The sequence below is a fragment of the Eucyclogobius newberryi genome, unplaced genomic scaffold (genome assembly GCF_026437365.1).
Source record: "Eucyclogobius newberryi isolate DKJ021-1_F unplaced genomic scaffold, fEucNew1.0.hap1 SCAF_15, whole genome shotgun sequence".
NCBI lineage: Eukaryota > Metazoa > Chordata > Actinopteri > Gobiiformes > Gobiidae > Eucyclogobius > Eucyclogobius newberryi.
The window spans coordinates 19970095-19991427 of NW_027315779.1; the positions used below are offsets into that span (position 1 = coordinate 19970095).

The following is a 21333-nucleotide window of genomic DNA, read 5'->3' on the forward strand; positions in this document are numbered from 1 at the left end:
AATTTTGTAAACACATCAACTAAAATAAAATAATATTGTTTCGTCAAAATCTATAAAATACTTGAGCGTTGGAATGTTATGTCATGTTTGGAATGGTTACTTTTCAACTTGAATTACTATGGGAGATACACGCAGACAATTGTATTCCAATGTATGTGCCACAGAAACACAGATTTAACGCGGTTGTAGATAGTTTTTTGCACTATAAATAAGAATATGCCTATTAAACATGTTGTGACAATCATTACCCTTTTGCAAGGTTGTTACATGCGCGGAACACCTGCACGGTGGGTTTTGTTCCTACACGGAGTTTTTACGGTACCGATCAAAATAATGTTCATTTGGTTGATTGTCGTGTCATTATTCTTTGTAATTCTGTTTGGATTCGGGTTGTTTGGCCGTCAGAAAGGGCTTACAAAGTCCTTAAAACATGTAATGGGTACGGTCTCAAACCAACAAACCGATCTCTCGGCTGTAAATGCACTGTTTGTCACCGCGCACCCAGATGATGAGTGCATGTTCTTCGCGCCAACCATTATAAGCCTGGTTCACCTTAACGCTACAGTTCATCTGCTCTGTTTATCTGAAGGTACAGTTTTTTTTTTTGTTTTTATGATAATTGTCCTTATTAAAATGAATAATAAAACAATGTAATAAATTTTAATGAGTTTCAGTACGAGAACAGAGTTACGCGCTTTGGCAACTGCCCAATTTTTTTTGTCATTCTGAAACACATGGATTGAAAAAGGTTTCATATACTATAATACACAATTGTGTCCTCTGCATGAACATTTTTATGAAACCTATATTAAAATTGCGTTATGGCTCTGAAAAGTTACTTTATTACACAGTCAGTATTCAAATGGGTTTGTACTTTGCAGGAAATTATTACAATCAAGGATCTTTGCGTAAAGAAGAAATGCTGAACAGCTGTGCAGTGTTGGGGATACCGGGGTCAAAGGTCTCCATAATAGACCACAAGTAAGGCACTTCTTTCAATTCAAAGGTTTTTGTTTTAAGAACCTGTAAATAAACCCTAAGTACATTCAACAAACTGTTGTAGAACTTTTATATTGTCAACTTACAGGTAATTATTTACATACTCTTGAAAAACTTGAATTCTTTTCACCACTGTTCACATAAACATTTTACAGCAGGACTGTTAGCTTTCATGACAAATCAACTGATTTGACTTATTTTACCATCATAAATCAAAGTTGTAATCTGATTAAGATGTTTCTACCTTGCCTACTGTATTTTGTGTTTTACGATTGAAAGATTACTTTCAGATCACTAATTTATTGCCTTTATACAAATTAAGATATCAGGATTGAAAATAATGAATGTATCAAACTTAATAATAAAGTACCGGTAATAGTGTTAATGGATGGGTGGGTCACGTTTAGACAATTCTCAACATGGACTGGGATTAATCATCCCTTTAAATGTATTATTACTCTAGGTTTTCAATGGGTAACTTGCACTTTAGATTATAATAGAAGTTAGACTGTCAAATGTAATTTTCTCTTAATTTCAGAAGTACTGAATATACATTATATATATTATATATAAAATGTATATATGTAATATAGACATTATATTAATTCAACATAGTTTTATGTCTGAGTCCAAATTCAAGAGCTTGCTAGGGGTCAGATATTATTCTTCTATTGCTTTGACTTGCTTGATTGTAGGCAAATAGCAGGTTCAGACTCTCGGGCAGTCCTTGCATGTGACACTGGCTCATCAGGAGAGCTGCATAAATTCTGGCACTGACTTGAACTCTCTGTAATTTGGATACATTCCCAGTGTGTGTGTGTGTGTGTGTGTGTGCGTGCGTGCATGTGTTTGTGCTGTCAAATGCTTACGCAGCAAGACCTCAGTTTTATCAGTGTGCGCACACAGATAATTGGTGAACTTTAATGCTTGTGCTGACTGTTCTTCAGTTGAACTGGAGAGTAGCCCGTTTTCCCTTTTTGTGTATTTTGTTGTATGTCCAAAACACACACCTAATCAGACCACTTTGAGAGCCCCCTCAACTACATCTGTACAAGCCAACTGCCAAGGACTACTATGATAGGATATAATATGATACACTTTTTTGCAATGCTCGCAGTTTTAAAATGGGATTTTCCTTGTAATGTTCAGTGAATAGGACAGCTGTGTTGACAGTGTTTGGGGCCCTGGTGCACATTAGGGCCTTTGTGATCAAGCAGGATCTGAGTATGCACCACTGACTCTCAGCTTGCACTGCCCTGACCTCTGGGATGATGATTATACCACCAACTGCATTTAACTGCATTAACAATATGGCTGAATGATTTGGAGAAATAATCTAATTGCGATTTTTTTTTTTTTTTTTCCAATATTGCGATTGCGATTTAATGTGCGATTTAATGTATTGTTATTTTTTTATTGTATCCTCTTTTTTTTCGTAAGAAAACGTAATGAATGACTTAAATAAGACAAACACAATATTAGATAGCGCTAGCTGCCGCGGGGCTAGCGCCCACATTCTACCACATGACCATATTCACAACATGACTATCACAATGTTCGGCTAGTATACTTAAAGTCTATGACAGGTTCTCCTGTTTTTCTAATAATTACTTAGTAGGATAGCACCTGTGGTAAATATTTATCATAGTTTTACTTCTGTTATTGTTGCTGTTGTTCTTCTTTGGTGTTTTATGACGGCTGGTATCCAAGTGTTACATTACCGCCACCTACTATAGTTGTACATCTCAGTCTTCATTCTTTAGACTTCATTCTTTAGACTTTATTCTTCAGACTTTATTTTTCTTCTGATATAAACTTGAATACATTACTGTATACACCAGATTATAAACATGTGAGATGGCTATTCCAATTCCAACTGCATGGGTTCAGTAAAATATGAGATTGATTTTAATTAATTAAGGGTTAACCCTTAAGCTAACCCTAACCCCTATACTAAACAATTCCAGGTTTAAGTCTAACAAGTCTTTTCCAAACGTTCAAAGTCCCTTTTCAATTTTGTGAGCTATTCATTCACTCCACACGTGGTGGTGGTGGTGGTGGTGGTGGTTGTGGTGGTGGTGGTGACTTATAGAAGCAAGGCTGTCAATCTGCCTCTCACTTTCATTAGTCACCACATTCCTACACAGAAAAGGTGGATGAAGGAGACAATAACAATATGCACTGTTTGAGTGAGGTTCAAACCAGTGACCTTCGGATTGGAAACGACAAGTTTGTTTTTAATTCTTTAATACTCTTGTGTAATTCTTTGTGATAAGTGACTGATTCACAGTTGGGCAAACTGGGACTGTATGTGAGTGTTGGGCTGGAATCTGCCTGTTTCATGACCCATGGTCCATGTGAACAGACTAAACAAGCCTCGAACACACACACACAATCTCCTAACTCGGCCAAAGTTCAACAACTGCATACAGAGACCTGCAAGCAATTAGACATCCTTGTGAGCCGAGGAGGTTACTCGAGGACTTTTGCACTGTTACCATGGCAAAGTAGAAACTGTCTGTATTCCATATGAGAAAGGTCAGGTGTCTTGTATCTTTTGTTTAGTTTCACAAAAACATTACCACCGTCACCACCACTACGGCCTCCTCTCTGGAGAGTCACAATTGTATTTATTTATTGGTTTATTTGAATAGGGACATATACAAAATACACTGACTAGCTGTAGCACAGCAGTCCAATGCAAGTGATAGTAGCAGAAGCTAAGTCGCAGCACTTCATCAAAGCTATGTATTTTATATAGTCAATATAACTTTTATAATCGTGTTGATTATAAAGACAATTACTCATAATGAATAGTACCTACTATATTATAATTATTATTTTAATCTATTGTGTTTCATTTTTGAATTATTTATTAGTTGCTGTAGATTGCTATTTGTTTTACACAGTTTCATCTACATTTCCTGCAGTGTCTGGTGGCTTCTCAATAATTCACTGCATCATACACAAAAGAGGCAACTATATCTAGGTCAGTGGTATTGAACATGTGTCACAGCAACGCATTCACTCAATGACAAACAGAATGTCTGAACTCCTGACCTGTGGCCCCCTCCTCACTGTGGTTGACCTCCCACCATTAGCACCAAAGCCTGCTCTCAGAGCCCCAGCAGCCTAAGATTTGTAGCCTTATCCATCACTTCCCCCTAAGTCACACAACTGTCCTGAGTCATTGTTAGTGGGGAAACAGAGGGGGAGAGCCAGTGACAAACGCGTTCCCTCTCTGACATCAGACCCATACGCCCATTCTCGACGGACCCACACTTTCAACTATTGTTTCTCTGATTGGCATTCATAGTCATTGGCCACATAAAAAGGAAAACAGTGGAATTCTTTGTGCCATTTTCACTTCTCCAGTGTAAACTTTCATCAAGAAGTGGTGGTGGTGGTGGTATAATGGTTATTTTGAGCGTTGTAAGGCTGTAATGTGAAAAACTGAAAATGTAGGTACTGCAAGTCCCAGCTCTGCCTTGTGTCTAATACTCTGTAAGCTGCACTCAAAGTGTAGTAGCAGTACGTCTTACATTACAATTATTAGAGAAGTGACGATAACAAAATCTCAGGGCACAATGATGTATGTAGTCACAACGCATATAGTAACATTTTTGTTGCAATATTGTGGGGAGGCTCAAGCTGTTTTATAGAAATGCTGCTTTTTGTCAGACAAAAGAAAAGAAAATATCCTGACAATCCTTTAGTGTCATATGCCAAACATTTTAACGCGCTGCTTTAACAAAACTGCATTTAGTTTCTTACAATATTGTGAAACTTTGGATAGTTCAACTACACAATATTATGGTTACATCCCTAATTATTATTAATCTATTTTGTAGAAACCTTCCAGACGACCCCATCGCACAATGGAGCGTCTCCTTGGTGTCGTCTGTTATCTCCCAACACATAAAGATGAATTCCATCAATCTGGTAAATAAATACAATCTTAACATCATTGTCTTTGTTACTTCTGTTTAGATCTAAGGGGAAATGGTCTCTATTGCTGCAGAAAGTTTGGATTCAATCTCTTTGTTTGTATAGAGATTAATATCTGTCCCAGCACAGTTGGACATTATTAGCCAAATGGAATGTGGCGAAATTAGAATCAAAGGAATTACTTTTGGTCCACTTCAACAAAGAAAAACATATTCAAAGGAGCAGAGACAAAGTTGAATCATGGGTAGCAGCTATTTGTTTTGGGTGAATTGTTGTCATGTTTAGCTGCTGGTGTTCTTGGACGCTGTCTGAAGAAAAAGGCCTGTAATCACAATACTGGATCATCATAATTACACTGGACACAAAAAAACAGAGAAGTGATTGTTGAACATTGTTGCCCTGCCCTTTGTTATTCTCAGGAGAATAAGTACATTAAGTACCCTTACTTGCATGTTAGAGGTTGTGCTGTATATAGATCAATATGTTAGATTGCTGGGACAATGCCGTGGTGGAGAATAGCCGAGTTGAGCAAATGCCAAGTCTTTAGTCAAGCATTTTTCTATTTGACCTGAAACTTCCCGTTTCTCTGGTGTGCAAGCGCACAGGCTGAAATGGGTTTTTAAATATCAGTTGTCAGTTGTCAAGCAGCCTCATACTGTAGCTAGACACTTGACAAAGATAGTATTTTTTAAATTTGTATTCTACGTTTCCCCAAATGAGATGTTTGTTGTTTTAGGTGCTGACTTTTGATGGACAAGGAGTGAGCGGCCATGCAAATCACACTGCCATCTATAAAGCTGCAAGGTGCATAAAAAAATATACAAACATGATGCATCCCCACACATAGCCTACTAATATTACAAACCACATATACGCAGTACTTGGATGCACATCAGCATCCAGCTGTTTTCCACGCATGTTTTTCAGAATTGTGTTTACATAGCAGAGGTTATCCAAACAGTCCTCTGAGGCAAATCCTGTCTCTCAAGTGCTGCGTTCGAGAGGCAAACCCAAAAGTTGCATTAGACTCTGGCTTTGTGTTCATCCCTTTCACACAGTACAGCGCTATGTGAAGCTTTATGTCTGTTGACATCCCAAATCTCATCCCATGATTCCCATTAGACTTAAGCCCATGATGCTGTGAGCTATTTTCACAGTGTTGATTCCCAAGGGTTTTCTATATAAACAACTGCATACATTCACATTAGAGAGAATATAATACGGTTATTTTGTGCTGTATAGTTGGGCTCAGAGGTTGTTCTAGAGTGCAAAATCATATCATGGACAATGTAAACATTTAAACATTTTGATAATCCAGTTTATGTCATGAAGTGACACCATTATTTGTTGTGTCTAAATAACACTTTTTTGTGACGTTTTACAGCCATCTTGCTTGTACAGGACAACTGCCTATTGGTAAGTTAAGTTTACGTCAGTCTGACAGAATTATGAATGTCTTTCAAATGTCTAATAATCTTGACATTACAGGCATGCTTGTTCAATTAATACATTATGCTATTATGTTATGCAAATTGTATAATACATAAAAATACACAATTTTATTACATTTCTGGTAAAAAAAAAAAAAAAAGCACAAACAGCTGAATCTCCTTTTGTAATTGCAAAGCGCCCTCTTCTGGTCAACACTTTCAGTGCTATGATTTGGGCGGTTTGTTGCAACGCATGATAAAAAGCTAAATTAAAAAGTTGTGATAAAGAAATCTATTTTCCTCCCAAATCATTGATCAGAATCCATGATTATCTACTAAAAAGGTTACAGGTTGCAATTTTAAATAAGAACTGAAACGATGAGAGACCAACCAGGTCTCAGGAGAAGAAAAACAAACGTTTCCTCTATAATATTTAATGGTAAATATCAATTAACATAGTATTTAATTGCATTTTCCCCATTTGAATATAGAACAGTTATGGAGGCCTTTTATGGAGCGGTTTTCTTCCCGTGTATTTTATTTTCAAGGTTGTATTGTTAAGTTTCAACACATTGAGTTGTTACCTCACGCCCAAACTCCTTCATTATTTATTATCATAGAGACGTGAAAAACACCTCACCTGTTCGACTGTTTACTGATTTGTGGCAAGGACCTTCATCACAGGCTCCAACAAGGAAATTTATCCTGTGGACATATGTTCTATTTGTGGCATAAAACTGACCACAAAATGTGTGATTTGTGTCAACCCAGAATGCTGTTTGTTGTCTCTGGAGACTGTTGGCCTCATCAGAAAGTACCTCTCTCTTCTGGAGCTTCCTTTGAGCTGGCTGCTGCCCTCGTCCCTCTGCTGTGTGACAAACTCGAAGGGCTATAGGCAAGCCAAAGTGAGCAGTTAAATACTGTGTTGTCAAGTGATCCCTATTGTCACCCATGTAATCTAAACAAATACAATAACCACACATAAAGTTAACATTTTTTTCTCTCCATAGACTGCTATGCTTTGTCATCGCACTCAACTCCTGTGGTTTCGTTACCTCTATCTGGTGTTTTCACGGTACATGTTTGTGAATACTTTTCACATAATCCCACAAGGACCAAAAAATCTAAAAATGTATTAGCTTTCGTTCATTTATTAGATGTTTTATCAAGTGTATATTTTTTACACAAAGTGACTTCTAAAGTAGCTTTATATTCATAATTCACTCCTTAAATGGTGACAGGGTTGTTTCAGCATTCATGTAATTATCTTAGCTTCAAGGCTTTAGCTGCTGCTATTCTTTTATACTTAAAACATTCTAAAGTCAATAATCCATAGTATACGTTCATTTGGAAGGTCATAATAGCAGTTGGCAGAATTATGCAGTCTTAACACTGAAAAACAGTATTTTTACACTGGGGTTTTTCCTGGCCGAGAAGGGAGGGTCCATGGACAGAGGACTCTGGAACATCGTCTCCCGCCACCACAGACATTGCTTGATTTGTTTTTCACTGTGGCCCTCAGAGGCAACCGTTGTTGTGATTTTGGGCGTTACAAAAATAAATTGATTTGAAATGAATTGAATTAATAAAGAGTATGTTATTCTAGTCTGTGTCTTTTACGGGTTTGGACATGTTGCTAATACTTTTATGAGCTTGCATGCTTTCTTCCCATTGAGCACCACAGAAGTTTTCAATCGTGACACTTCGAACCGAACCTGGATCCAAGCAGTGAGGGGCCACACCTAAAGAAAAAATTACCATTATTTAGATTCGAACACAGTGAAGCAAGATGTTTACAGCACACAAGAGCTCTGTGGCTGTCTCATGTGAGCCATTTGGTCATACCATATCCATCGGGGTTGGAGCGAGGGCTGTAGAAACTTTGAACTCCACAGATTTTACAGAAAGTATGTTTAGCAACTTGAGTGTTAAAAGTGTATGTTGTTAAATGGTTTGAGCCCTATGAGGGGGAAAAACATTTAGCAAAGTATTTAATGACTAACTGTTAACTTTTTATTAACTAGTAAAAATTCTTACCTGCAAAAGTGTGAAGCTGTTTTTAGGGACAATGAAATGATGGTTTTGTTTCTTGGTGCAAATGCTACAACTGGGAAATGAACACAATTTCTGTAAGGGCCGTGTACAGTATATCAGAATCTGAAATTTCTGAAAGATTAAATGTCAAAAAACAACACACTTGCAATGAAACACATGGAGGTCTGGGGAACTTATAACTTCAAATCGAACAGCGCCACAGTGACACCCACCAGTATGTTTGACAAAATCCATTCTGTAATGATAAAGCAAAAGAATCACCACATATGAGTTTGTGTCAATGATTCACACAGTAAGTATCCGCTGGGATTTACCTGCCTTCCAGAAAGTTCTAAAGAAAATACTGTGACCTGATCATTGTGAAATGTGGAGGGACTGGCCCCACCTTTTACTGTTATACAAGTGCTCGGGCAAAGTCCTGACGAATAGGAAAATGCATATTCATACTCAACACCTCACACCCAGTTGACCTGTGGTAACACCTATTCATTAAACATGATCTTAACACCTTTAGGAGCCTATTGACAGAAAAATAGCAATGATATAGGTAGACTATACTCAACATTGTGAAATTTGCAGTCCCAAATGTTCCAAGTTGGGCCAAAAAATATATACTTTCAAGATGAACGTGTGCTTACCGCTCCTAGAAGATATAGTTTCAAGGAAGCAGGGAACAGTAGGCCTACCGCAGATTACAGAAAACACATTCCTGAGGTTGAACCAGCTAAGCAAGTCCCAGCTCTGTGGAAAGCGCTATGGGCTGAGTGTCACGTGACAGCCAAGCATGAGTCAGGGAAAATGTGACCTAAATAAAGTGAATAAATATCTTATAACTCACAGAAGTTATTATGATGAATAGACTTAATCGGTCAGTTTAATGTATTAACAAAAGATGATAGGCCTATAGTGTACATCTTTGACCAATCTGTGTTAGATTCCTAGAACAACTGTAGCACACGATGATATAAAGTAGGCTATTTCGAAACTGGAGTTTGGTTTGGTTGGAGGGGGGGGCTGTCCTAAATAGGAATGATCAAATGCATATTAAGGTCAAACTATTCATAGCCTGAATTGAAGGCCACCTTTAATCACACAATTTCAGGCTAGGCCGGTGGAGCCCAACAGAGAAACAGCCTGAATGAGACCTATCCTATTTTCACTCGCTTGAAAACTTGGACTGCCAAAACCAAAATGTATTTCGTTGAAAAATCACTTTAAATAAGGGCAAGTCAGTGGTCGTTTTACATTTTGGCGAGACTAAAGGGCTAAATGTTTTCTTCTTCTTTAGTGTTTTATGACGGCTGGTATCCAAGTGTTACGTTACCGCAAGACTTTAGTCTTTAGACTTTATTCTTTCTTTATTCTACTGAACTATGATCATAAGGTGACCTGCTAAAGAAAGTCACGAGTGTTTTGTCATCAAAGATAACTCACTGTAACTCAGCAACCAATCCGTGTCGAAACAAACAACTGTATCAGCCAATCAAGAGCCCGAGGAGCAGCTGGTTGCCGTGTTGTTCCAGAAAATTCTGGTGGTTACGCAGCGCTGTCGTAAGTAGATAATATCCATCCGCGTTTTTGCGCATATAGATCATTTATTTCTTTGGATTTGGGTTCAAATAACTGATAAGACATGTACTTTCTCCTTAAAATTACATTAATTTAGAGCTGTGATGTCTAACTTGTCACACAGGCATGTAATTTCCGACGTTTGAGACAGATGGAACTATTTTTGAATGCGGAAGAATATAGTTCAATGACGCACGACGCAGCTATATAAAGCCGGGTGTGCGTGCGCTGCGGTAGAATTTGCATCCACAACCGGAGACACAAGACCCTCGCGAACCCTTTCACCACAACTGCGGAGCTCAATTGTAAGTGTTTAATGTTTCTATATTTTGTAATTAATGTAACTTACTACTAACGTAACGTTTTATAATATCCGGATGATTGTTTTAATATTATTAAACTCTTAATGTTTACCGCTCAATGTAGTCCGTACCTAACGGATAATGTAAGGGTCTTAAACTATACCCGTTTTGTTAGATAAAATACCATTAGTCTGAAGCGCTCCTTTTTTTTTAATTGTAGACTGTATTTAGGTTAGCCTAACGCTGACCGTGCGTTTCTAGTATCGCCCATTTGCTGGCAATGACGAACAAAAGGAAGGTCTGAACTCAAAATGGCGCTCGGTCTGGAATGGCCGCTAAGGAAGTCAATCTAATTGACTCCCTACATTATCCATGGGTTTCAGCTTCAGGTTTCATGCAACGTTTTGAGAATTTCTTTTCAAAATATACTTTATTTATTTTTAAGTTAATCATTATGACTGTCAATTTTTCATCATTCTGAAACTCATCAATTGGGTCACTGACAAGTTCTAACATGAGCTTGTGTCTGTTTAATTTATTATTTTTCTGCCCTTGTCATAGGTGCAACTATGCAGATTTTTGTGAAAACCCTCACTGGCAAAACCATCACCCTGGAGGTGGAGCCCAGTGACACCATTGAGAATGTCAAGGCTAAGATCCAGGACAAGGAAGGCATTCCCCCTGATCAGCAGAGGCTGATCTTTGCTGGCAAGCAGCTTGAAGATGGCCGCACCCTTTCTGACTACAACATCCAGAAAGAATCCACCCTCCACCTTGTCCTGCGTCTGAGGGGTGGCATGCAGATCTTTGTGAAGACCCTCACTGGGAAGACCATCACCCTGGAGGTGGAGCCCAGTGACACCATTGAGAATGTCAAGGCTAAGATCCAGGACAAGGAAGGCATTCCCCCAGATCAGCAGAGGCTGATCTTTGCTGGCAAGCAGCTTGAAGATGGCCGCACCCTTTCTGACTACAACATCCAGAAAGAATCCACCCTCCACCTTGTCCTGCGTCTGAGGGGTGGCATGCAGATCTTTGTGAAGACCCTCACTGGGAAGACCATCACCCTGGAGGTGGAGCCCAGTGACACCATTGAGAATGTCAAGGCTAAGATCCAGGACAAGGAAGGCATTCCCCCAGATCAGCAGAGGCTGATCTTTGCTGGCAAGCAGCTTGAAGATGGCCGCACCCTTTCTGACTACAACATCCAGAAAGAATCCACCCTCCACCTTGTCCTGCGTCTGAGGGGTGGCATGCAGATCTTTGTGAAGACCCTCACTGGGAAGACTATCACCCTGGAGGTGGAGCCCAGTGACACCATTGAAAATGTCAAGGCTAAGATCCAGGACAAGGAAGGCATTCCCCCAGATCAGCAGAGGCTGATCTTTGCTGGCAAGCAGCTTGAAGATGGCCGCACCCTTTCTGACTACAACATCCAGAAAGAATCCACCCTCCACCTTGTCCTGCGTCTGAGGGGTGGCATGCAGATCTTTGTGAAGACCCTCACTGGGAAGACCATCACCCTGGAGGTGGAGCCCAGTGACACCATTGAGAATGTCAAGGCTAAGATCCAGGACAAGGAAGGCATTCCCCCAGATCAGCAGAGGCTGATCTTTGCTGGCAAGCAGCTTGAAGATGGCCGCACCCTTTCTGACTACAACATCCAGAAAGAATCCACCCTCCACCTTGTCCTGCGTCTGAGGGGTGGCATGCAGATCTTTGTGAAGACCCTCACTGGGAAGACTATCACCCTGGAGGTGGAGCCCAGTGACACCATTGAAAATGTCAAGGCTAAGATCCAGGACAAGGAAGGCATTCCCCCAGATCAGCAGAGGCTGATCTTTGCTGGCAAGCAGCTTGAAGATGGCCGCACCCTTTCTGACTACAACATCCAGAAAGAATCCACCCTCCACCTTGTCCTGCGTCTGAGGGGTGGCCAGTAATCTGATTCCATGTTCACTAATTCCAAACATGTTATGACATGCAAATGTCCTTTACTGTTACACATGGTGTCCTAAATGACCAAATGTTTGAAATTCATTAATAAAGGAATAAGAACCTTACTTTTGTTCAGTCCCTTAAGGTACATGAGATGAGGCCAATGCTTGGCTGTTGTATCCCTTCATGAATAAAGAATTTGTCTACAATTCTGATAAACCATATGGGGGGAAACAAAAGGTATTTGACCTGAGAAGTATTGATGTAATTTACTTGTTACACACAGATGGCAGGTTTCAGTAGCACTATTGTGACTGCAGTGGTTTTATGAAAGAACACAAAGGGGTTTAAATAACTTTTTTTTTTCCCTTTAGTGCATGTGTACGTTGTAAACGTCATTTGTTTATCCAATCCCTCTAGTTGCTGAAACTGCACTTTAATTTTTTCTACTTTGAACACAGGACAGTAGGGGATAGTACATGCCACAACTAATTAGAAAAAAACCAAATAAGCACTAATGGTATACATGCGGTTTTAATCAACACCGGTACCGATAAGAACTACGTTTTTCGGGGGGGGGGCTTCATCACCCATAGCAACATCATCGCTATCATGCCGTCTGAACGACAATATTCCAGCTATTTAATAAAGCAATGTGCTCTAAAATAGTATAAAGTACAATTTAGGGACGTGGTGTTTTTATTGATTTTATCTAATTAAATTTGACTTCGATAAAGTTCCAATATGCAAATCTTTGTCAAGACCGTCACAAAGCAGAATCTTCACCCAGGCTGATCTTTGCTGGGAAACAGCTTGAAGATGGCCGCACCCTCTGACTACAACATCCAGAAAGAATACACCCTCCACCTGGTCCTCCGTCTCAGGGCCAGCAAATGTCCTCGTTTAAGATAATAAAAATCTTAATAAAAACATTCCCTTCAGATCGTTGTGCAAATATGTTGTTAATAAATAGCACACTAGATGTCACTAGAAATTCAGTTCATTTGAGAATAGAAGTAGTCTACGTTACAAATGGAAGGATAATAATTCAGCAATGGTAAATATTCATCACAAGTTATAGTGGACAATTTTTAAAATGCCAAGAAAAAGTATTAGCATGAATGCTGCTTTTACTACTTTTGGGTGTCTTGATTTTGGGATAAATGTTTTCTAGAAAGCAGTACAGCTTTTACAAAATTGTTTTAAACATGGAATTTGGAAGGTTTTTCACACACCAATTATTCCCTTTATTTATCTTATAGTGTTGTTAAGTCTGAATCAGAAGTTTATTTTTATTCCTTAGATTCTGTACTGGTTACCCAACAATAGAAGGGTAAAAACGATGTATAAAGTTAAAGTGCTAATGTTATTTTAAATTATTGATTATTTTGGTGGAATAATCTAATGTCATAGTTTTACATCAGTCAAGGTGAAGTTTGTGCAGAAAATCTGAAAAATTAAATTTAAACGATCATCTAACAAAATAAAGGTATTGTCATTTGTCACATTCTATTATATGGATTTTGGTCCTAATTTACAATTTGGTTGCTAGGTAACAGTTGTGGAATTGCCGCTACCTCTGCCATATCTGTCCAACCAGGAAGTATAATTAAACAAACAAGGAATAAAATAGCAATTTTTGGGGGGGATGATTAAATTGAATCATGTTCACTGTTTTGTGAAATGTATGGTCTCTATCTTGCCACTTGGAACAAAAAAAGGTGAAAAGACGCCCAGAAGAGAAATGTGTGAACTACAAAGTACCACAATGTCCCAATGTCTTCAATAGAATTAGAATGAAAAAAGAGAGTTCAACAGATTGGTCCTGATTTGCAAATGTCTCTTCATGATAGTTTTCAAACAAAATCTATTTCACAATGAATAACCAACGCAACAGCACTTTCTAACTTCTTTTGTCAAAGTAGCAGGCACACCACATCTGCCATCTCAAATAATATAGTCAATCTGATTTTTCAGTACGAGCGCTACAGTTTTGGAACAGTTTTTTTATGGACTCCTAATCTTTTATGTTTTTCTACTAATCCTGATTGCACTGTATATAATGTACATGTATGTTTTGTATATTGCTGGCATTTTACATCTTGGATGGGTCTACAGTTGGAAACTAGCTACAGCTAATACAGGCATATTAATAGAAATTTTGATTACTGTCGTTAAATTGTAGAAAAAGATTCAGTTGTATGTTTTTGGGTTTTTTTAAACTACGATTCGACACTCATCCAAGAGTCATTCTCAATCTGCAAATCAAGACCGGGAACACAGATATTTATCCTACTCTGATTAGCGTCCGAATCAGTTACACAGGGAGGTGAGAGAGTGAGCCAGGTACAATAGGAGGCTGATAGCCCATTAAAGGACTGATTGTAAACAAAGGGACTAGTTTGATAGAAAACAAAGAGGTTTAGTTTCTGGTGAAACCAATAACACCTTTTTATCAGCAGGTCCCGTCCGGTGGGCAGGGCCTGCTCAGAGTAGGATAAATATCTGAATTCCCGGCCTTGATTGGCGGATCGAGAATGACTCTCAGATGAGAGTCGAAACGTATAGTTTTTTTTTTTTTTTAAACAGTCCAGATGACTACAACTGAATCTTTTTCTACAATGGAACACTCCAGGGCAAATGAGGGACTACACCGACAAGCTACCGTAGTTAAAATAAACAAATAATATAGTATATAATATATAATAATTAGCACTAGGGAACTTAGTTTCACTATAACATACACAACAATTATATAAAAAAAACAAATGCACATAATACAACATATGGTTGATAATGACCAATAATACAAAAATGTTGCAGCCTTCCTTCAGGTGAGTAGTTGAAATAACATTTCAATAAAGAGCCATCAAGTAATCAGCTCAACGTGCATAGTCCAAGACCAAAGGATGTTGCTCTGCCCCTCAGTGACTTCACTGGTCAACCTGGTGCATGACAAGTGGAGCAGGCAGCAGCTCTAGTTTTATTAGCTGACAGCGTGACACTGCTGCTGTCTCACTCGCTGAACTGTGCAGTAGGAATGGCAGCTCCAGGAGGCTTTTTCCTTTCTCTCCTCAACTACAAAACTGAGAAATATGTCATAGCAGAAAACAGGAAGATTGGCATTTTATTCCGACTGTATCAACTGGCCGTACTGGGATACATAATCGGGTGAGAGAGGCATGTCCTTGCATGTGGCTAAAGTAAGCTTTCAGAAAGTGATTCACGCAGTTAAAAATAGTTTAAACGTGTGTTGTCTTTGTTTTCAGCTGTTCAAGTGCCAGTGCCACAGTATTGGCTGGGCAGTTAGTTGTGGTGGAAGTGTTGGAAAAGTTAGGGTAAATGCATTTGTTATAGAGTGCAAATATAGATATTGTAGTGTTGTCCAACCCCTAACTCTGTGATGTCACTAGTCAAATGAAACCTGAGCAGGTGACGGTGCCTCTGTGAGCCCATATCATGCAAAGACTTTGGAACAGAATTTGTGTTCATTCAAATCTCTTTTCTGTTATTGACGTTGTCTATAAAACACATTTAGTATTCTGGCATTTAGAGCTGCTTCACTGTTCTATCTATATCCAGTCCCAGCTTTCCTATTTAATTAAGGAATGTTTGAATTCAACATATCTCAAGTGTGGACAGTCACTGATGTAATATAAAACCACTTGGTGATTACAGTGTATGGTTGATATGCTGTCAATCACGAGTGCCATGCTAAATAGCTGACTGGTTTGTAGATTGTCTATTCATGGGTTTCAGGCAAATGATTCAGGATTCAGGATTTGAAGATTTTGTGAGGACCTTTCCCTATTCAAAAGATAATGTATAATATTTTAATTGGAATTGTGCCATTGCTTTGGCAACACTCGTCCCTTGTCATACCAAATCCTTCTAATAAGGAAGGAATCTTTATGCCTGAAACTCATGAATTGTCATAGAGGCTTAAAATATTTGCCATTTGATTTGCACAGGTGGGTGTTTGTGGCAAAGAAAGGTTACCAAGAAAAGGAAGAAGCCATCCAGACGTCTGTGTTCACAAAACTAAAGGGTGTAGCGTTGACCAATGACTCAGAAACGGGACTTCACCTTTGGGGGGCTGAAGACTATGTAATACCTCCAAATGTAATGTATCAATCTATTTTTGTATATCGTTTTTCTATTCTAAACATTGTTATCATAACAACATTACATTGTTAACATATTATGCCATCTTAATCAAGTATAATCCTAATCATTTCAGACATCTTAACTGGCTGATTAATTTAACCTTTTGCCTTCCAATCTATCTGGTCTAATTCTATTTTACAGGGTGAGCAAGTGTTCTTTGTAGTAACAAATTATATAGAGACTCCTAATCAGAGGCTGGGCTTCTGCCCTGAGGTGAGCTAGACGAACAATGGATAATATTTATACTATAACATATTTAAAACCAGTTGTCAATTCTATTCAATGCAGAGTTATAAGGTGCCAGATGGAAGGTGTATAAGTGACGATGATTGCGAGGAAGGAGAAACTGTCATAGCAGGGAATGGTAAGAACACACCATTCACCATTAACCACAATAGACGGACACACAAGTCAGTACATACATCATATTGTGGAATTGTATTTATCTCTAGTAAATCATCTTAGTCAATTATCCTCTATAATTGTATACATTTAGTTTATACTTATAACTATAACTATAACAGTTCAGCAAATGCACAACTTTACAAACATGACAATATGTCTCTTTAGGAATCAAGACAGGCGTGTGTATAAACAGCACTGGGACGTGTGAGGTCCATGCCTGGTGTCCTGTTGAATACAGCCCCAGACCCCGGTGAGTGCTCTCTGGCATCATCTTCCAGAACTGGCAATGGCCCATTTTGTGTCTCCATTTTCACAGTGCTCTATGCCCAGTGTTTCCTGAGGCCTATCAAACCTGACGGCTACTATTTATTCAGAAGCAATCTACCACTTTGGGTTTGTTTAATAACCACAGTTGCTTGTGTCCTTGTATGTCTTTCAGAGAGCCCTTAATGAGTGTAGCGGAAAACTTTACCGTCTACATCAAAAATTTCATCCGGTTTCCAAAGTTTGATTTCTCCAAGTAAGTGGCTAGGCTGCTCAACCCTTGTGGTTTCAAGGGAACAAGATCACCAAGTGAACTGGGGGATATATGCTTTGACGGCTGCTGTAAATAGCAGTAAGGGTGCAAAGCGGGCTATATTTACCAACCTTTGCATTGCAATGGTGAGACAGTGAAATAGTCATCTGAGATGTCCTTGACTGAGAGCCGTGCCCTGGACAGGTGTCAGATCAGATGGGACTGCGACACACTGTAGAAAGCCCTGCAGCCACAAGATAAACTAATGTATCAGTCAGGATCCTATTATAATTACACAGCTTTATGCTATGAGTTTCCTCCTAATGACTGTGGTGGGGCTTAATGGAGATTAATATGCACTTCAAGTGACATGTAAGGGCAAAGCAAGGCTCAGTTTACCTGGGAACAAAATACTCTCACATCTAACAGGCAAGGGTTTGCATGCAAGCCGACAGGCTGCAGAACAGATTCATTTACATAGCATGGACTTCCCTTTACTCATACTACATCTCCTAGTTAAAGAATAGGCTAATCTTGGGAATTTGGCCAGTGTAATACTTTGTAAGCTTTACAGTGTATAACACTGGCCAAAAGCCCACAGCTCTATTTTAAGTTAAGTGTCAGCGTCTTATCTGATCTGTTTTGCATTTGTAAACAAAATGTACTTTTAAACAAAAAACCTTTTGAATGTCAAGATATTATCTTAAAAACACTGTTAACTCTGCTAACTGACCTCTCTCGGAAATTAAAACATCTTGTGAGCTTGTTGTGGTTAATAAATAATTGTACCATTTATCCAGGGTAGTCTGGTTTTGTATGTTGTGGTAAAAGTTTGTTTTACTAAAAGTTGTTTAATGTTGTTTCAAATACTTTAGATCAAATGTGCTGGAAACTACTGAAGCTAATTACCTGAAGAATTGCACCTATGACAGCGAGACTCATCCCTATTGTCCCATCTTTCATCTGGGAAATCTGGTCAGTTGGACAGGCACTAACTTCCAGGAAATGGCTGCAAAGGTAAATTTTATAAACATTTAATTGTACAATAAAATACCTTGTGTTTAGTGCGTGTTGTTGTCCTTGTTGTACCACAGGGTGGCTCTGTTGGGGTTCTGATTGAGTGGAAGTGTGACCTGGATAAGGACTATTCACAGTGCAACCCACAGTACAGCTTCACCCGCCTGGACATAAATATGAACAATTCAGTCACATCAGGATACAACTTCAGGTTTGACTCTACAAGAAAAGTAACATTCAAGGCCTGTTTTATTAGTTTGTACAGCTGATAATCTTTCTCTCAGCAGATATGCCAATTATTTCAAAGATCACGATGGTGTAACGTATCGCACTTTGTACAAAGTGTATGGGATTCGCTTTGATATTATGGTCAATGGCCAGGTGAATAGTCCATTTGCTTGGATAATGATTGAAGTTTTTGAGGTTTTAGCTTTTGTTTTGTTTTTTTCAGGCAGGAAAGTTTAGTATTGTTCCCACAGTAATTGCTATTGGCTCTGGTGTTGCTCTCTTGGGTGCTGTGAGTAATTTTTAGAAGTGCTTCAGTCAGTACAATTTAACTATTTGAAAGAATAACCATATAACAGTACATTTTCTGTTTCAGGGGGCCTTTGCCTGTGACATGATACTACTTTATATGATGAATACCAGCTCTTTTTACAGAGACAGCAAGTTTGAATTTGTCAATTCTAAGTAGGATGAATTTGTTTTATTTAAATTTTTGGGCAGATATTAGTTAAGTTTTTTGTCTGACTTTTATAAACAATTATTTCTGCATTATAAAAGGAAAGAACGACAAAAGTCCAAAGACAGGAAGGACGGCAAAGATGGAAAAGATTCAAAAACACATCGTGAGCGAAGATCTAAAAAGTCGTCAGTAGAGAAAGAGACATCAAACTCCATAACAAGAGAAGATGAGACTGTAGCTCCTGCAGTGGAGAGCGAGAGCCGGGGACCCACTGTTCCTCGGAACACTGGACAGAGATACTCGGCTCTATTGTCACCTCAAGGACCAGACCAAAAGCATCATGTCAGCTTCTCTCCACGCTTTTAAAGCAGTGGTTCACATGTGACCTTCCAATGGTGTCATTAACAAAACTAGTCACCAGACTGATGCCTTGTCAGTCTCTTGAGATTTAGGGGCACAGGGGGAATCAGACTGTCCTGTATTGGGAATGGACCCGGCTGTGCACAACAGCTTTGACTGTGATTTCTGAGTCAGTGGTTTGTGAGAGTGGCATTAATGTCAAATTAGCTCTTCATATTTAGAGCCAGACAACAACACTCCTTGTCTGGTTCAACATTGTGAGTGACCAAAGTAATGAAAAGAATTATGTTTTAATTAATAATATTTGATAAAGCCAAGAGGCCAATGTAGTCATTGCTATATACAAATGTACTTGAAATTGAGCAGTTTAAACCCAAGAAGTATAACTGTTCTACTGCTGCGAGGTTACAATGTCTATGAAGTTGATATATGCTTACTCATTTGGCTTAAAAACAAATGTGAAAGAGGAGCCTAGTGGGCAAATACATACACAGGTTGTACAGAGAAGTTTAATTAAATAATCAGAATAATAATATTTGTTACTATGTTTCATTGATAAGTTATCCATTACTACAATGTTATGTGGTTACAGTGTTATACAGAAATTATGTGACTCAATCTAGATAAGGAAATACATATTAAGACAACTTCCTTGTCTATGGAGCTTCATTGTTACAGGCAAAACAGCCATATGTTGAAAGTCCAAACTGTAAATCGTAATCCTCACTACTGGGTTATCTGCTAACAAGAGAGAAGAGGATTTTGTACATTTACGGGTTACATTTGTAATTCTATTCTATGCTATTCTAATATACATGAACCATTCCATAAAGGAAAGTCCAAAACAGGATGTAGGTAAAGAGCCCTCCAACAAGGCCCCCAGTGAAGAGCAACCGCCGTGATTTGAAGCATTTATTCCATCTTCGTCCAGCCTTGAGAATGAGCAACAGAGAGAGGAGAAATGAAGCCAGCAAATAGAAGATGAAGCCATACAGTCCCGTCAAGCCGAGGATGCCGGCTGTGGCTCCGGACAAGGCAGAAACAGAGGTGCGGCAGTAGTCCAGAACAGCGGCGTTGCCCCTCACTGACGCTTCACTGATGAACTGTGGCCCCTCACGCTTGGCTACAACTCCTGCCATCTTGAGTCTGTCACAGAATCACTTGGTGTCCTGCTATAAGGAAACAAAACCATTAACTGCACTGATTAAACATGTAACACGCCTTTAGGGCTGCAACAATTAATCAACTAATACCTACTGTCGATAATAAAAACTAATAAAATAACTATTATCTGGACTATACGAACTCAAACACATATGAAAATACTATTATTTTATAACAAATTATTTAGTAATTACTAAATAAAACTTTCTTTTTGGGAGTGTCTACAGAGCCGCGGCGCTCCTGAAACTGCTGGGCTATTTGACCGCGCCGGGCTAGGGTTAGTCAGGGTCAGCCATGAGGCTATATGGCCATGCCGCGGCTCCTGAAACTGCTAGGCTATTTATTTTTTTAAAGAGAATTTTCGATTTTCATCAATAACACAATTTTTCTCTAAATATTATCCATCAAGCAGCCTTCAGTCACCAGAGTTTAACATTCAAGTGGTTAAATGTAAAATACCTCGATGTACAAAAGAAATAATCGCTAACTAGTCATCTACTAAAATAGCAGTTAGTTGCAGTCTATTGTATGTAAAACTATGGAACAGTCTATGTTTCTCCAGCAGTATGGTGCAAAAACTATATTTCATTTGAACTGAAGTTTTTACAGCGCAATTATTTAAAAAAAAAAAAACATATTTTAACCATACAAGATCAGGTGGCAAATGGTAGACATAATCTGTAAATTGGAAATCAAGCGGGTTTATTTGATCAATCACAACATAATTATAACGAATATAATTAAAATAAAGGACAGGTGATAAGTAAGTTGATAATA

General features: G+C 38.7%; 4 protein-coding genes across 6 annotated transcripts in view; 3 read left to right on the forward strand and 1 right to left on the reverse strand.

The window, feature by feature from the left end:
- The window catches only part of LOC140361033 (polyubiquitin-C), a 73037-nt gene extending 60679 nt beyond the window's left edge, over positions 1 to 12358 (forward strand). Inside the window, exons 1-2 of one of the 2 annotated variants that reach the window (XM_072446612.1) lie at positions 10290 to 10306; positions 10865 to 12358. In XM_072446612.1, the coding sequence (XP_072302713.1) occupies positions 10873 to 12246 (1374 nt within the window). In that variant the 5' untranslated portion in view covers positions 10290 to 10306; positions 10865 to 10872 and the 3' untranslated portion in view covers positions 12247 to 12358. Of the gene's footprint in view, positions 1 to 10289; positions 10307 to 10864 lie in introns of those variants that run through there. The other variant, XM_072446613.1, reaches the window with a different exon arrangement.
- pigl (phosphatidylinositol glycan anchor biosynthesis, class L) lies at positions 102 to 7624 on the forward strand. The gene is made up of 7 exons (XM_072446615.1): positions 102 to 589; positions 882 to 981; positions 4851 to 4941; positions 5684 to 5751; positions 6332 to 6363; positions 7149 to 7282; positions 7388 to 7624. The coding sequence occupies exons 1-7, from the start codon at positions 217 to 219 to the stop codon at positions 7514 to 7516; spliced, it is 927 nt and encodes a 308-aa protein (XP_072302716.1). The 5' UTR covers positions 102 to 216; the 3' UTR covers positions 7517 to 7624.
- Positions 12359 to 15213: 2855 nt separating the features above from the next.
- p2rx5 (purinergic receptor P2X, ligand-gated ion channel, 5) lies at positions 15214 to 19678 on the forward strand. 2 transcript variants are annotated; one of them, XM_072446610.1, is made up of 12 exons: positions 15214 to 15412; positions 16213 to 16363; positions 16550 to 16621; positions 16697 to 16772; positions 16979 to 17063; positions 17253 to 17333; positions 18206 to 18347; positions 18425 to 18558; positions 18635 to 18728; positions 18799 to 18864; positions 18949 to 19037; positions 19131 to 19678. In XM_072446610.1, the coding sequence occupies exons 1-12, from the start codon at positions 15282 to 15284 to the stop codon at positions 19396 to 19398; spliced, it is 1389 nt and encodes a 462-aa protein (XP_072302711.1). In that variant the 5' UTR covers positions 15214 to 15281; the 3' UTR covers positions 19399 to 19678. The 2 variants fall into 2 exon arrangements, with proteins under 2 accessions (XP_072302711.1, XP_072302712.1); XM_072446611.1 differs by having other exon boundaries at positions 15299 to 15444.
- Positions 19679 to 19869: 191 nt separating this feature from the next.
- On the reverse strand, positions 19870 to 20531 carry emc6 (ER membrane protein complex subunit 6). The gene has a single exon (XM_072446618.1). It carries the CDS (start codon positions 20529 to 20531, stop codon positions 20199 to 20201), a length of 333 nt encoding a protein of 110 aa, XP_072302719.1. The 3' UTR covers positions 19870 to 20198.
- Between the last annotated feature and the right edge of the window lie 802 nt (positions 20532 to 21333).

Bases quoted from the DNA above. Each gene is read 5' to 3' on its own strand.
- pigl (XM_072446615.1), top strand. From the start codon at position 217: ATGCCTATTAAACATGTTGTGACAATCATTACCCTTTTGCAAGGTTGT. The intron at 590-881 runs GTACAGTTTTTT...TGTACTTTGCAG, and splicing joins TCTGCTCTGTTTATCTGAAG to GAAATTATTACAATCAAGGA. The intron at 6,364-7,148 runs GTAAGTTAAGTT...GTGTCAACCCAG, and splicing joins TACAGGACAACTGCCTATTG to AATGCTGTTTGTTGTCTCTG.
- p2rx5 (XM_072446610.1), top strand. From the start codon at position 15,282: ATGGCAGCTCCAGGAGGCTTTTTCCTTTCTCTCCTCAACTACAAAACT. The intron at 17,064-17,252 runs GTGAGTGCTCTC...TATGTCTTTCAG, and splicing joins GAATACAGCCCCAGACCCCG to AGAGCCCTTAATGAGTGTAG. The intron at 18,559-18,634 runs GTTTGACTCTAC...TTCTCTCAGCAG, and splicing joins ACATCAGGATACAACTTCAG to ATATGCCAATTATTTCAAAG.
- emc6 (XM_072446618.1), bottom strand. From the start codon at position 20,531: ATGGCAGGAGTTGTAGCCAAGCGTGAGGGGCCACAGTTCATCAGTGAA.